Source organism: Lactuca saligna, chromosome 5 (genome assembly GCF_052625555.1).
Source record: "Lactuca saligna cultivar CGN05327 chromosome 5, ASM5262555v1, whole genome shotgun sequence".
In the NCBI taxonomy this organism is placed as follows: domain Eukaryota; kingdom Viridiplantae; phylum Streptophyta; class Magnoliopsida; order Asterales; family Asteraceae; genus Lactuca; species Lactuca saligna.
The window spans coordinates 307,413,395-307,428,928 of NC_136421.1; the positions used below are offsets into that span (position 1 = coordinate 307,413,395).

Below are 15,534 nucleotides of genomic sequence, written 5' to 3' on the forward strand. Positions count from 1 at the left end.
CCCTCGTCGTCTTTTACTTCACAGGAGAAGCTTTGAGCTGGTACAAGCATCTTCATAGCAACAACCTTTTGGGCACATGGACAGAATTTACAAGAGATATCGAAACCCGCTTTGGACTGTCCACATACGAAAACCATCAAGCTACCCTCTTCAAGTTGCGCCAAACGTCCACTGTTGCTGCTTACCAAGCAGAATTCAAAAAAATCAGCAACCGTATCGACGACCTTTCCGCCACTGCCCTCCAAAACTGTTTCATCTCAGGATTGCGTCTTGATATCCAATCCGAAATTGCAATACAACACCCACAAACCCTCCAGCAAACATATGGATTAGCCAAACTCATAGAAGACAAATTGAACAACAACCGAAATCGCTACAACTCCCTTTCACGCAACTCACCCTCATCCCACAACCAATACCAAAAACACACCACATCTCCACCACCACCATCATCACCCACAACCATTATGCCACCACCTTCCAAAAACTCTACACCACTCCCATTTACAAGGCTGTCACCAGAGGCAATCCAAAAAAAGACGCGCTGAAGGTCTTTGTTTCAAATGCCCAGCCAAGTTCCATCCAGGTCACGTATGTGACCCACCTCAATTTCTTCTTATCGCTGAAAATGAAGAAACCGACGACACCATAACAGCCATTAGCGACACCACCGAGGTTACCAACCAGGCAGAACAAAATTCTCACCCCGACAGCCCTACACCTCCTCACTTCCTGTCACTTTTGGATGCAGCTTTCTTCGGTTTACAATCTCCACGAACACTCTGTGTCACCGGGTATATCAATGGTCACCTTGTAACCACCTTTGTGGATTATGGAAGCACACACAACATCATTCAACCTCGTATTGCTGCCCTTCTCAAAACAGAACCAAGCCCAGTCAACCCATTTCCAGTCATGGTTGGAAATGGCCAAAATTTGGAATGCAATGGGTTCTTTCCCAAAATACCCCTGGAACTCAACAAGACCACATTCACAGTACCACTATTTGTACTTCCTGTAGCAGGAGCAGACATCATTCTAGGCGTTGCGTGGCTCAGTTCCTTGGGACCATTAGTTGCAGATTTCTCCATCCCAAGAATATCCTTCACAGTCAATGGCAAGACATGCACTCTACAAGGAGAACCCCTGTCCACACCGGTATCGCCCAGTTCACTCCAGACCCTGATACGAAAAAAATCCATCGCCTCCCTCCACACCATGATTTTTCGTCACCAACCCCCACATCTCACCACCAATAACCGACAACCACACACCAACTCCACAATCGAAAACCTACTAACCAAGTTCAAACAACTTTTTGATGCACCCCACGGCTTACCTCCACCAAGGGACCATGACCACCACATACCCTTATTACCAAACACAAAACCCATCAACATCAAACCATACAGATATCCACATTACCAAAAAGAAATCATGACATCACTCATCACCGACATGCTCAAAGAAGGGGTCATACAACCAAGTCAAAGCCCGTACTCATCTCCAGTCCTCCTTGTTCAAAAAAAGATGGAACATGGCGATTTTGCATTGACTATCAGGGTCTCAATGCCATCACCATTCGAGATCGTTTTCCAATACCAACAATAGATGAACTTTTGGACGAGCTGCATGGTGCCACCATCTTTTCCAAGATTGATTTAAGAGCTGGTTACCACCAAATTCGCGTTTCACCAAACGACATACACAAAACTACATTCAGAACAATCGACGGCCATTACGAATTCAGAGTCATGCCTTTCGGCCTCACTAACGCCCCGTCAATGTTCCAAGCAGCCATGAATGACCTTTTCAGATCGGTATTACGGAAGTTCGTGTTGGTTTTCTTCGATGACATCCTTGTCTACAGCCCTTCAATCGACGCTCACTATGAACACCTCCGGTTCGTATTCCAAACACTAATAAGCAACCAATTCTACGCTAAAGCCTCCAAATGCATGTTTGCGGTACACGAAATACCCTTCTTGGGTCATATTATTTCAGCCAAAGGAGTTCAAGCCAACCCAGAAAAAATTACCGTCATACAGGAATGGCCCACTCCCAATTCCTTTACCACATTACGAGCTTTCCTGGGCCTCACAGGCTATTACCGTCGATTTGTGCAATCATACGCCCACATAGCCTCTCCATTAACAGACCTCTTAAAAAAACCTACCTTCACCTGGACCGACAAAGCCACAAAAGCCTTCACATTTCTGAAACAATCCATGACACACCTCTTAACCCTAGCCCTCCCAAACTTCACTGAAACCTTCGACATCACCACCGACGCATCTAGTGTCGCCATTGGAGCAGTACTCTCCCAACACGACAAACCAATAGCCTTCTTCAGCAAGAAACTTTGTGATCACATGCAAAACAACTCCGCTTACATATGTGAGTTATATGCAATCACAGAGTCCATAAAAAATGGCGCCAATACCTATTGGGACAGAAATTCCGGGTATACACCGATCACCACAGCCTAAAGCATCTCCTCACTCAAACCATCCAAACACCTGAACAACACAAATGGTTAACCAAGCTCTTGGGATATGATTTCGAAGTGCACTACAAACCGGGCAAAGAAAACAACGTCGCAGATGCATTGAGTCGAATCGAAAGCCCAAAAATCTTAGCCCTTTCGAGTCCTATGGCTACCTGGTTACACGAATTAAGATCCTATTTTACCAACAACCCCGAAGGACAGAAATTGATAACACAACTGGAGCAACAACCATCATCACTTCCAAACCATACAATCCAAAATGGCTTGGTGTACATCCAAGGCCGATTATTTACACCTAACATACCACATGTTCATTTTCTTCTTTTGTAGGAATTCCATACATCAACACTCGGAGGACACGGTGGCGTTAATGCAACAACTCGACGCCTTGCAGCTTCCTTTACGTGGCCAAAGCTCAAAAAAGATGTCGCTGATTTCATCCGCAAGTGCCCTACTTGTCAAACAACAAAGTACCCGGCACGCAAGCCCTACGGTCTCCTACAACCATTACCCATACCCGCTCAAACATGGTCCGAAATCACAATGGATTTCATCACACACCTGCTACCATCCAATGGGAAAACAGTAATTTGGGTCATTGTCGACCGGTTATCCAAATTTGCCCACTTCATACCGTTATCGAATAACTTCACAACCACCACTCTTGCAGCTATCTTCCTAAAGGATATATACCGCCTTCATGGCCTACCCAAATCCATCACATCAGATAGAGATCCATTGTTTTTGAGTCAATTTTGGACACAACTATTCAAACAGCTTGGTACAAAACTCCAACACTCGAGTGCATACCACCCGCAAACCGACGGTCAAACGGAAGTAGTTAACAGGTGTCTCGAATCCTATTTCCGCGCATTCGTCCATGATGAACCGCGTACATGGCAACGATACTTGTATCTAGCAGAGTTTTGGTACAATACCAGTTTCCATTCGGCAATTCAAATGACACCTTTCAAAGCAATGTATGGAAGAGATGCCACGCAAATCCATGATTATACACCGGGATCAAACCTCATAGCCTCCATTGATTCTTCCCTATTGGAAGATCAACAAGTGCTCGATCTGTTGAAAGAATCTTTACAACAAGCACAAAACAGGATGATGAAGCAAGCTAACAAAAAACAGATAGACAAGCAATTTGAAGTTGGTGACTTGGTATACCTACGCTTACGTAACTACAGACAACATTCTGTCACGGCACGGGATAACCAAAAGCTATCTAAACGTTTTTTTTGGACCTTACAAGATCTTGGAACGAATTGGTCCCGTCGCTTACCGCTTGCAACTTCCACCATCTTCTCGTGTCCACCTGGTCTTCCATGTCTCATTACTAAAAGCTAGCCATGAGCAAACAGTGTCAGAAGAATTCCCAAATGAATGGCTATCCGACGCAACCATCAAAACACCAAGTCCAGAAAGCATTCTCCAACATCGACAGATGAATGGTTGCACACAACTTCTGGTCAAATGGGCCAACCAATCCATATCGGAAGCAACCTGGGAAGACGAACAGGAGCTCACACTACGTTTTCCTGAATTCAATATAAGACTCGAGGACGAGTCTAATTTCAACAGGGAGGGAATTGATACAGCCCAGCAATTACCAGTCCAAGCGACAGCCCAACTTCCCCAAGCAGGAATACTCAATCGACCCAAAAGACCCATCAAGAAGCCTATCCGATTTCGGGAGTGAATCAGCTTTGTTTACCAAGTCAAGGCAGTTAGCTAGGATGCTCTTTCTTTATTCTATTTAGCATGTGTTCCTAATAATTGGGTTCCACTTCCAGGAGTAACCCACGTCTAGAGTAGTTGCTCTTCTTTTTCTTTCCAGTAGTATTTAAGTAATGTAACCATGGTTTTAATGATATTCAGAAATTTGCTCCAGTTATTGTTTCAGTTTCTAATTTCTTGGAGGTTGACCACCTCGAATACGGTTCATACCAAACATGCAATACGATCTTTTAGACTTAGTCAATGGTTGATATTTCATCAAGTGGAGCCATTACTCAACTACACAAGTAACCGACATAGCAAGCATATTGTCTTCGCCGGGTCTTCAATCATATGATGTATACTTAAAATTACAAATTCGGGTCTTCAATCATATGATGTATACTTAAAATTACAAATTATTTGGTGAATAAGTGATTGAACAATAATATTTTTAGTTTACAAATTGTTTGGTGATGTATATTGTATATCAAGCATATTATATAACAATATGTTTATCTATAGTTTAACAACATGTAACATCCGATTTTGAGGTATGCTTTATTTTAATTTAAGATTTAATTTTGGGGAGTCACCACGACGTGGGAAGGATGGCTACGATGTGGTGAGACATTTTCCAGTCGTGGGTCTTTTTGACTCCCAATGACGTGGCAAGGAGGGCCACGGCGTCGCTGCCGTTGACATCTTAAACCCTAATTTTTTAGGTTTTGCACATATTTAAAGAAATGAGGAAGCTAGGGTTTGCTCACCTCAACATTTAACACCCTCTTAAACTCAGAAGAAACCCTAACTTATTTTCCATCATTGTTGAAGCTTTCTTGAGAGCTTTTGAGAGGTCTTGAAGGAAGAAGAACGAAGAAGTAAGCCAATGATCAACAAAAGAGTTCCTATCCCCCCCCCCCCCCCCCGCCAAAAAAAAAAACTCAATTTTGGACCCTTGTAAGTGTTCAAGGTCCTGCTTTTATATTATATAGTACTAGATCTTGTATTTTGTACCATTTTCTTCTTGATATTGTTAGATGAGATGGTGAGATTTCATAAATGTTGCAACTTTATGAATCTATGGATCATTTGGAGTAGTTCATGATTTGGATCTGAAGTTTGGTGGGTTGTTTGAGCCATGCATAAGATTTTGGCCATCAACCCCCATTTTGACCTAAGTTGAGTCCAAGACATGCATTAAACATACATGTCTAAAAAGCACCAATCTCTAGGATGGTTTTAATGTCATCAGCCCTTCTGGAGAAAATAGGCTTGAGACTTAAGGGATTAAGTGCTTCTTGATTAAGTCAATGCCATAGTTATACTTTATAGACTATATAGACTTGGGATCTAGACCTCTTGGTGGGTTTTAAGGTGTCACACCCCCAAACCAGAACGACAGAAACGTTCGGGGCGGAGGACGTCATGTACAGTGTAACATCCCGTTTAAAATAAGATAATTAAATAATGAACCCGGAACCCCGAGAAGAAATGTTTATTACTATTTAATATTATTATAATCCAAAACCAAATAATAATTAGTTGGGAGTTAGTTTCGGGAAGCCAAATGAATCTCCAAGGGTTAAAGTGTAATTTTGGCACTTAATTTGTAAAGATTTTCATAAGTCAAGGGGTGTTTGGTATTATTTGGACTTAATATGTAAGGATTTATGGAAGCGGGGACTAAAGAGTAAATTCTAGACCTTTGTTGAAAAGGATTTGTGGAGGGAGGGTTGTTGGGTAAATTACGGATTGGACTTGAAAGGGATTTTTGAAGCTAGTGTAGAAATGGAAAATTTGGGATCGAAATTGAAAGAAAAAGAAGGAGGAGGGACCAGATGTGTAGTTATGGGGTCGGGGTATATAAACTCGTCACCCTCTAAACCCTAACCCTAATGGATGTTGCAGCCGCCAACTTCACTTTCACGCTCTTTCAACTTCGGCGCCGCACCACCCTATTGCCTCCCTTCACCACCGATGATGCCACCATGTTGTTGCCGATCGACGGACGACCACCAGAAGCTGCCATTCTCCTTCTTCTCTTTCTCCAGCCGCCATCACAAAGCCTCACCTGCTATCACCATGTCTCTTGCCGATTTTATCATCGAAACACCGCCATCACTACGTCGTTGGACGTCTTGTGTGGCCAGAAAATCACCGGGACTGCTGCCCTGTTGCACTTAAACGGTGAAGACATAACTGTCGCCGCCCATTTTCGTTGAAGATCAAGTTATCGCCGGAGATGCTCTTCTGCCACCGTGAAATGGTGGTTGAGATCGGGGACTCGTGAAGCGGATGCGTTGTGTGGCTGTAGCAGGGAAGAAACGCCTACGTGGGCGGCTGCCAAACGTCATGACCGTCGTTATGTTGTTGCTGCCAGAAAACCCTAGAAAGAAGACCATGGTTGTCGGCTGCAGCCATGGTGTATGCCGCCTCAAGGACAGCCATGACGGTGTGTATGCTACTGTATGGTGTTAATTTCGTGTGTGTGTGTCGTGTGTGGGTGGATGTCTTAGCCAGAAACACAATAGGGCCACCACCACCACTGTGAGGTGGTGGCTCGCACCTAAGAACACCGCCTGCCGCCACAGACTGGCTATGTGTGTGTGTTTTATTAGTGTGTGTGTGTGTTATTTGGATTATGTTGTAATGTATTATAATCGGCCGAAATAATAATAATAAGCTTATAACCACCACGGGCCGCCCTGTTGGGTGGCGATGTGCCTCGTTTGTGTTTTGACTCGTTTTGGGATGCTTGGATAAAATGGGCCCAATGAAACCCTAGTGGGCCCAATGAAAGCCCTAATTGACCTAAAAGCCCAAACATTGGCTAATATTGAGTTGGAAACCCTAATTAGGGTTTGGAAAACCCTAATGTCATGAAACCCTAAGTTTGGGATTGATCGGGACCGCACGGGAACTATTTATTAAACCTAAAATAATAATTAATAATCATGTGCAAATTAACCTAAGGCAATATTAGACTTAATGGATTAACTGCTTAATAGGTTATGTAGGAACACTTAACCCTAATCATCATTTCATGTAAACCCCATATTTTCACTTGTGCCTTGAGTTGGGCCTTCCTATTGGGCTTTGGTGATTGGACTATTGATGGGCTATCCAAAAACAAGTAAATAGACCAAAATTATTAGATTGCTTTAGGATAAGGCCCATGTGAAGGACTTGCACCCATTTTAGAAAATTGGGCCATAGGTGGGCCATAATTGGACCTTAATGATTATGTGATATTGGGCCATGGGAATACCAAGAGTTTGGACTAGAATAATTGGATGGGCTTTAAGGTAAGACCATGTAGAGGTTTGGGGCCACTTTGGAAAATTGGGCCATATGTTGGGCTTTGGCCCCATTACTTGACTTTTGGGCATTTGGGATGTGAGTTAGACCTTGGGCTTAGAACCTAATTATTAATTGGGTATTGTTTGATGTTGGCAGTTCGGGAATATGTCAACCAGCAGTTGGAGTTTCATCCGCACGACTTCAGCAGTGCCAGGTGAGTTCTCCTCACTATACTAACAGGGTCGAAGGCACCAATGTCGGCCCTTATCGGATTTGCATTCGGGTTTATTGCATGATATGTTTATTGATTTACATCCTGGTAGTTAGGATGGTTGTTATGTTAGAGATCGGTTAGATCAGTATCCTAGATATAGGATGGTTGATATGTTAGTGATCGGTTAGATCGGTATCCTGGTAGTAGGATGGTTGCCATGATTAGTGATCGGTTAGATCTGCATGTTTACTTGTTTATATGTATGTGCACATGTTTGTTGGTTTGTGAAAGGGTTGAGGCAGGTCCTACTGTGTGCAGTAGGCCAAGACACCATGGGCTGATCGGGTAGACTACAGGCCCGGGCCGAGAAAATCTAGTCAGACTGTAGGCCCAACGAATGGTCTGGATAGGCTGAAGGCCCCGAAGAGGCCAGTCCAGATGTGTCGAAGGCTCGCAGAGCAGTCTAGATAGACTGAGGACCGGGAGTCGGTCCAGTCAGACTGATGGATCATTATGCATGCTGTTTGCTTATATGTTTATATGATATGGTTATATCTGTATGGCGTTGTTATTTTGGGGGTAACTCACTAAGCCTTCGAGCTTACATTTATCGATTATTGTTTCTGGTACTTATGATGATTGCGGGAAGGCGAAGGCGTGATTGTGCACCTCCTTATATTTTCATGATTGATTTTGTGGATACTCTGATGTTTAAATTATTTTGAAAATAAACTGTAATAACTTAATGGTTTTAAATGTTTTAAAAAGTTTTAAATTGGCATGAATTTTATGGGTGTTACAAGTTGGTATCAGAGCCCTGGTTTGAGTGAATTGGATAAACACTTATGTGAATCCAATCTCAAATTAGGATTTGAGAGTTTTTGCAAAATGTTTTTAAAAAAGAAATCATAATAAAAGAGTTGGGTTAAGGGCATGGGCTCGATCTCTTGTCATGTTCTTGTTTGATTGTTGGTTTGGGATCGGGAACGTGGACCTTGACTTAACTTTGACTTTTAAGGAGTATGCAAGTGTACGATCAGTCGGAGCTCACGGATAGACCCCAAAATACCTTACAGATTATTTGATTTATCTGATATGTTAGAACATTATACTAGTACTAGTCTAGGGATCTTCAGGAATCGCATGATAGAAATGCCTGATTATATGATGTCTGGTAGGGTTTTTCCTTGTATGAAATTGACATCATTATTGTAGTTGCTTAGTGTATGCATCACGGTTGTACATAATTAAGATCTTATAGCCTGAGAATGTTTGGTTTGGCCTTTTTTCCTGTTCTTGTTTGATGAAGGGATTAGGTTAGGATCGGGTATTTGAAAGTCTATAGGGTCCAACGTTATGTATGGATAGCATACACAAGTGTTATAGGGTTGGTGGAAGTTTCATGGGTGGGTTGTGAGAGGCTAGGAGGCCAGTTATGATATATTTAGCATTCCTCTAGTTGTGAGGATTGAGTGCTAGTTATGTTTATGTATATTGTTAGGGTGTTGTGGTGACATTTAAGAAAAATATGGGTAGGTGTGGAAGGTAGTATAGGCCCGTACTACTAAAAGCACACAGGACCCATACGCGTAGCAAGGAAGTTACAACCCCTGGGGTTTAGTTGGCAGTTGGTTCCCTGTTATTGTATGGATTATCAGAGATCTCTCTGGTGTATTATCAGAATGGTGGTTACGAGACATCTTGAGACTAGATTCGGGTTAGGATCGGGAGTTGGCAGCTAGGATAGGCCAGTATTGTTAGAGGATCGTGTGAGTGAGATCATCCAGGAGGAGGTGATCGAGATTTCCCGAGGAAATTTTCAGAGATGTTTAGGTCTATTAAGATGGCCATGGTTGAGTATTTCGATGAGCGTTATGCAGCCATTGTTGAGATAGTTGTCGCAGCAGCTACATCAGTTGTAACGACGACAACGGGAGGAGCTGGTCGAGCTTTCTAATACCGGGACTTGTTACTGGGACATATTCTGATGAGCAAAGGGTTGTAGTTATTTGTGATCACAGATATGTTCTGTAGTCATTAAATTCCATTGGATGAGCGGGAAAGGCTAGCATAGGAGTTTCTGGATTTGAGGCTTCGAGGGTTTTGCTCGAGGTCGGAATGCGAGACGCAGGGACTCTGGAAGGGAGTGATGATTATGTGCAGCTAGAAGTAGAATGGTTAATTGATGGAGTGGATTGTTATTTTATAGGGCAAGGATTGTACCCTTTCAGTTTTCGAACTCGAAGGAGTGAGTAGGCTTGTGACCCCAGGGTCAGGTTGTATTCCAGCTCGGGGTCAGTTGGTCGCCGAGATTGGCGACAGTAGTTCAGGGCTGGTGAGCGCGGGTGGGTCGATGTGACATAAGTATTTTGTGAGGTCCAGTTCGCCTTGGATCTCTTATATTAGGCGGTAAGGATTGATTATGCGATTTATTGCACTTTTGGGATTGTAGACTATGTCTTGGGAGTAGTTGTAGCCCGGTTTAGGGCAGAGATTGCTTCAGCTACTACAGTTCAGTTGTGAATGATTGAGTTGGTGAGTGAGTCAGGGTGTGAACTTGTAGGATTATGAGCATAACATCATCCAATAGAGTACATGCAACCCTAATTACTTTGATCTAGGTTTTTCTAAGTAAACATACAACACTGAATACCAAAGTAACAAACCCTAATTGACTAGCATACAAATCTGAAAAATTACATATGAATAGGGCTAGAAATATTATATTGATTGTTATGTAGCAATAACAATCACAATCCTTCTTGATCCTGACTTCTGAAAGCTTAGTGTCCCAAGTGTTGCACCTCTAATAGAGTCACAAACACCATTAGCAACAATATGACTTATGAGAGGGAGGAGGAGGCACAAAATTCCTCCAAGGGCTCTCTTAGAGGGTTAGGGACGAATTTAGTGGCCTACATGGTTCCTTTTATAGTTAGGCTTCTAGGGTTATCAACTTGGAAACCCTAATCCAGTTGCTTAGTCCTTAAGCAGCCCAATGGATCCTTCTGGAAGTCCCTTGGACGATTTCTATATGGACTCTCATCTAGAATTCGTCCATTTCATCCTTTTGGATCCTATGCCTAACTTTGTAACTATTTTATAATTACAGTATCGCTCCCCTTTATTTAATTAATCTCTTTTGACCACAAAATCAATTCTAACTTAATTCTTGATCAATATTAATTAAACAATGTGATTTCTCCTTTAATATATTATTCACATAATATATTCATAAATTATAATTAATCCTCGTTCTCCTTAATTCATCCTATCAGTTGCTATGGTGAATGCAACTCAAAAGGACCATGCTCATAATCAGGTCAAGTACATACTAAAATAATTATCAGCTTACACACCTAATCCAATAGAACCTTGAATGAAATGATTTCTAGAGCCTGAGAGCGGGAGACTTGTTTGGAGCATCTTAGGAAGAAGGGTATTATGTGGGAGGTCTGCGAACAGGGTCCCACATGATGGTTATTCAGCATTATCAGATTCAGTGGTTTTACTAACCGTTATTGATTGGTGGATGAGGCACCAAAGGAAGTAGCTCCTTGTTGAGGTATTAGTTGGACCATCTATCCTTTGGTTTTCAATATTGAGTGTGGGATCATTCAAGCATTAGAGATTGTTGGTTTCACTAGTCTTGACTCACATACTTATGTGAGCAAGTAATTAGTTTTAATTTCCTAAGTACCAAGATTTCCATACATCACATGATTCAAATCATATGATTCCAAGCTTCTGTCCATTTGAAACTTGGGCAATGGGAATCTTTCCTTACTTAGAAATTACGACACTACCATAAATAACATGACTAAGAATCACATCCACTTAATATTGCTTACAATAGAAACACATAAACATCAATTTTCACAAATGACATTGTAAGGAGATATAAATAAGACAAAACTCAAAATTTATTTTATTTATAAAAAGGTGTGGAAAACTTATCCTTACAATGCAAATTCAAATGAAAACTATGCTATTACATATTCCTAAGCAATCTATCATAACTCTAAGCAGCAACTCAAAAATCCGATCATCGAATCATGCGATCGAAATCCATTTCGTCATGATCATACTCAGCTCACTTCTTCTTTTAAGCTTCCTTTCTTTTCTTCGATCCTACAACAATCAAAATGCAATTTTATCACATCATGTATTAAGAATCTCCAAATAGGAACTTAATAGAGTTAGATAGTGGATTTACCTGAAGCAGAGTCATACATCTTGACTCTCCCGTCTTCGTGATCTCTCGGGTAAATCTGGCAGCTTCGCATCCAATGCCCCTTCTCTTGGCAATAGAAACAAATGGATTCTTTTGGAATGGTACACGGGAAAATCTCAGACTTAGCCTTTCTTTTGCGTAGAGAAAACTTTTCTGGACTTCCAATGTTGCCATTGTCCATGGAAGTATGGGAGGTTGATTAACCAAACAAATTTGCTTGACCAGTGAGCCAAATCATTGTTGATTCAGCGACAATAAGAAAATATGTAAGATCAATGAGGGTCACATAATGGTCCATCATATAGTACTCTCTAATTAACTCACTATATGATTCGCGAAGTGGTTGAAGAACCAAGTCAACAGCCAACTTCCTTGAGACAATGACACCCAACATTCCCAACTTGTCAATATGTGGCTTCATCACCAAGACGTGTGCACACATAGAATTTCCATTTTCGTGTTTACTTGCCAATAGGGCTTGAGTGATCTTGAACTTTTCAAGTCTTTGAACTTGTGGGTCAAGGATAATAATTGGAGGAGGTGGAGGAAGTGAAGTTCCACTTAACCATAAACAAGGGATTGATCTTTCACCTTGATCATTACGTAGACTTCCATTTTTATGAGGAAAACATTTTCCAAAGGATTTGGGAAGACCATAGTTGTCATAACTAGACATCTACAAGATGGGAGAAAATTTAAGTTAGTTGATTGAGTCCTTAATAAAACACTCAAATGAGATATTAAGGCTATGATCCAACACAATGTTCTACAACTCGGAAGAGGGATGTCGTAATCCAACTGCAGAATATTTGAAGGTAGGTAAATGACGATTTACCAATTTCCACCATGAAAAACAAAAATTGAAAACTAGGTTTTAAATGAATTGAAATTCCTAGATCTTTTGAGATTCATTGAACTTTTCAATGGCATGTTTAATCTCGATTATGCCCTTCATGTTTGCAACTGAGATGCCGAGGATCACAAGGTGTGGGTAACCATGCAAATTAGCTTAGAACTCTCAAAGATGTCCATCACCTAATTAATGTGTTGGTTAACCACACACGCTCCATTCATCTATAATAGTCTACGAGCTACCCATTTTCATCCTTCATTGGTCCCATATTAGTGTGTCGGTTAACTACACATGCTCCAGTAACGACCAACAAGGTGCAATGTGTAATTTCATGGATTAGCACCAATTCCACATTTTTCCCAAAGTAACTAAGATTTGGGAATTTGTAAAAGTGTTTAGTTACTTTGTATTTCATTATACTTATAATGGAAGGTTGTGTCCTATCCTACCCGTTCGGCTAACGACCCTCCATTAGTCAAGAGTGCGGTGGGTAAGAGTGGATACACATTCAATCGCCATTTTATAGAAAATTTCCTTAAACACCCCTTATAGACCAGCTTCGTGAAAGAGGCCTACTAACGGTAAGACTGACTCTTTACTCATACATATACAATATTAGACTTTTAATTTTATATAGTATAAAGATGTATTTTACACTTTAAAATAATATGTGGTATAATTTAATAAAACTACACTTTTAATTTAATTAAATATAAACCATATCATTATAGAGTCATTAAGTCTCTTTTAATTATACACTTAATTAATTTAATAAAACCATAAGGGTGTAATTTGAACTTTTCAAAATACCAGGGTTTTAAAATTTAATATTTCAAAATTAAAACCTTTTAATTAAATTTTAAATTCCAAAACTTGAGGACAAACATAAAAAAAATGATTTTAGGCAAGAAAAATGAGTTTTGGAAGTAATCCTCAACAAAATCTAGCAAGAAAATCGAAATTCTCGACACAAGAACCTAGGACTCGTCAAGTACACTATGGAAATCGTCGTGTAGGACCTACTCGTCGAGTCCATATATAGACTTGGCGAGTCAGCCAGTCAGAAGGCAAAAAAATCAATTTTCTTGAACTTTAGCAAATCACTTTTGCATCTATTCACTAGAAAAACGGCCTAGACTCTGATACCACTGTGGGATTATGAGCATAACATCAATCCTATGGTGTACATGCAACCCTAATTACTTTGATCTAGGTTTTTCTAAGTAAATATACAACATTGAATACCAAAATAACAAACCTTAATTGACTAGCATACAAATCTGAAAAATTACATATGAATAGAGTTTGGAATTTTATCTTGATTGTCATGTAGCAATAACAATCACAAACTTTCTTGATATTGACTTCTGAAAGCTTAGTGCCCCAAGTATTGCACCTATAATGGATTCACTAACACCATTAGCAACAAAATGACTTAGGAGAGGGAGGAGGAGGCACAAATTTTGTCCAAGGGCTCTCTTAGAGAGTTAGGGATGAATTTGGTGGCCTAGAGGTTTCCTTTTATAGTTAGTTTTCTAGGGTTATCAACTAGGAAACCCTAATCCAGTTGCTTAGTCCTTAAGAAGCCTAATAGATTCTTCTGGAAGTCCCTTGGACGATTTCTATATGGACTCTCATATAGAATTCGTCCATTGGATCCTTATGGATCCTAAGCCCAACTTTGTAACTATCTTATAATTACAGTATCGATCCCCATTATTTAATTAATCTCTTTTGACCACAAAATAAATTCTAAATTAATTCTTGATCAATATTAATTAAAAAAAAATGATTTCCCCTTTAATATATTATTCACATAATATATTAATAAATCATAATTAATCCTCTTTCTCCTTAATTCCTCCTATCAGTTGTTATGGTGAAGGCAACCCAAAAAGACCATGCGCACAATCGGGTCAAGTACATACCAAAATAGTTATGGGCTTAGACACCTAATCCAACAGAACCTTGAATGAAATAATTTCTAGAGAGGGTGGGCGATCAACAAGAGGTCTAGAGTTATGCAGAGATCATAGTCCACAGATTGGATCAGGAGTTCGAAACCCCAATTGGCGGAGAACTGGCTATACGGGAAAGGGCACCAGGACGGGCCCAAATTTATGCACAACAGACTTAGAGCGGTCTAGATACACTGAAAGCCAACGGGGCATACCAATCAGGCCGAAGGCTCAGAGAACGATTGACAGGCTGAAGGCCCGAAGAGGCAGTCCAGACATGTTGAAGGTTCTGAGAGTGGTCTAGACAGATTGAAGGCCCGGCGAGGTCGTCCTGTCTTGCTGAAGACTTTCTATGTAATCCGTTAGATCTAGCGGTCACATAGTATGGGAAGTGTTATAAGACTGTGGGGTTAGTCGTAGCATTCACAAGCGATTAGATAGTGTGGGAAGTGATGTAAGACAACGGGATGATTCGTAGCATTCACAAATTCTATCAGATCATTAAGCCAAGGTGGGCTAGTTCGTAAGTTGTGGGTAGACCACAACATGATTGGAATCAGGAAACGATAGGTCGTTGAGGACCGGGCATGATGCAAGACTACAATATTCCAGTAGCGTTCACTTTTCATATTTGATTCAATGGCGACAGGTTGTCAGACTATCATGGTCGGATAGAATAGAAGGATTGATGGGGGCATGAGTGGCGATATAGCTAGGGCAGTTATTGTTAGTCGA

At 40.9% G+C, this 15,534-nt stretch overlaps 1 protein-coding gene across 1 annotated transcript; it reads left to right on the forward strand.

Annotated features, from left to right (window-relative positions):
- Positions 1-563: 563 nt before the first annotated feature.
- LOC145047017 (uncharacterized) lies at positions 564-4,220 on the forward strand. Its single transcript, XM_078995264.1, has 5 exons — positions 564-591; positions 635-1,473; positions 1,563-1,820; positions 2,840-3,682; positions 3,774-4,220. The coding sequence occupies exons 1-5, from the start codon at positions 564-566 to the stop codon at positions 4,218-4,220; spliced, it is 2,415 nt and encodes an 804-aa protein (XP_078851390.1).
- Positions 4,221-15,534: the final 11,314 nt, after the last annotated feature.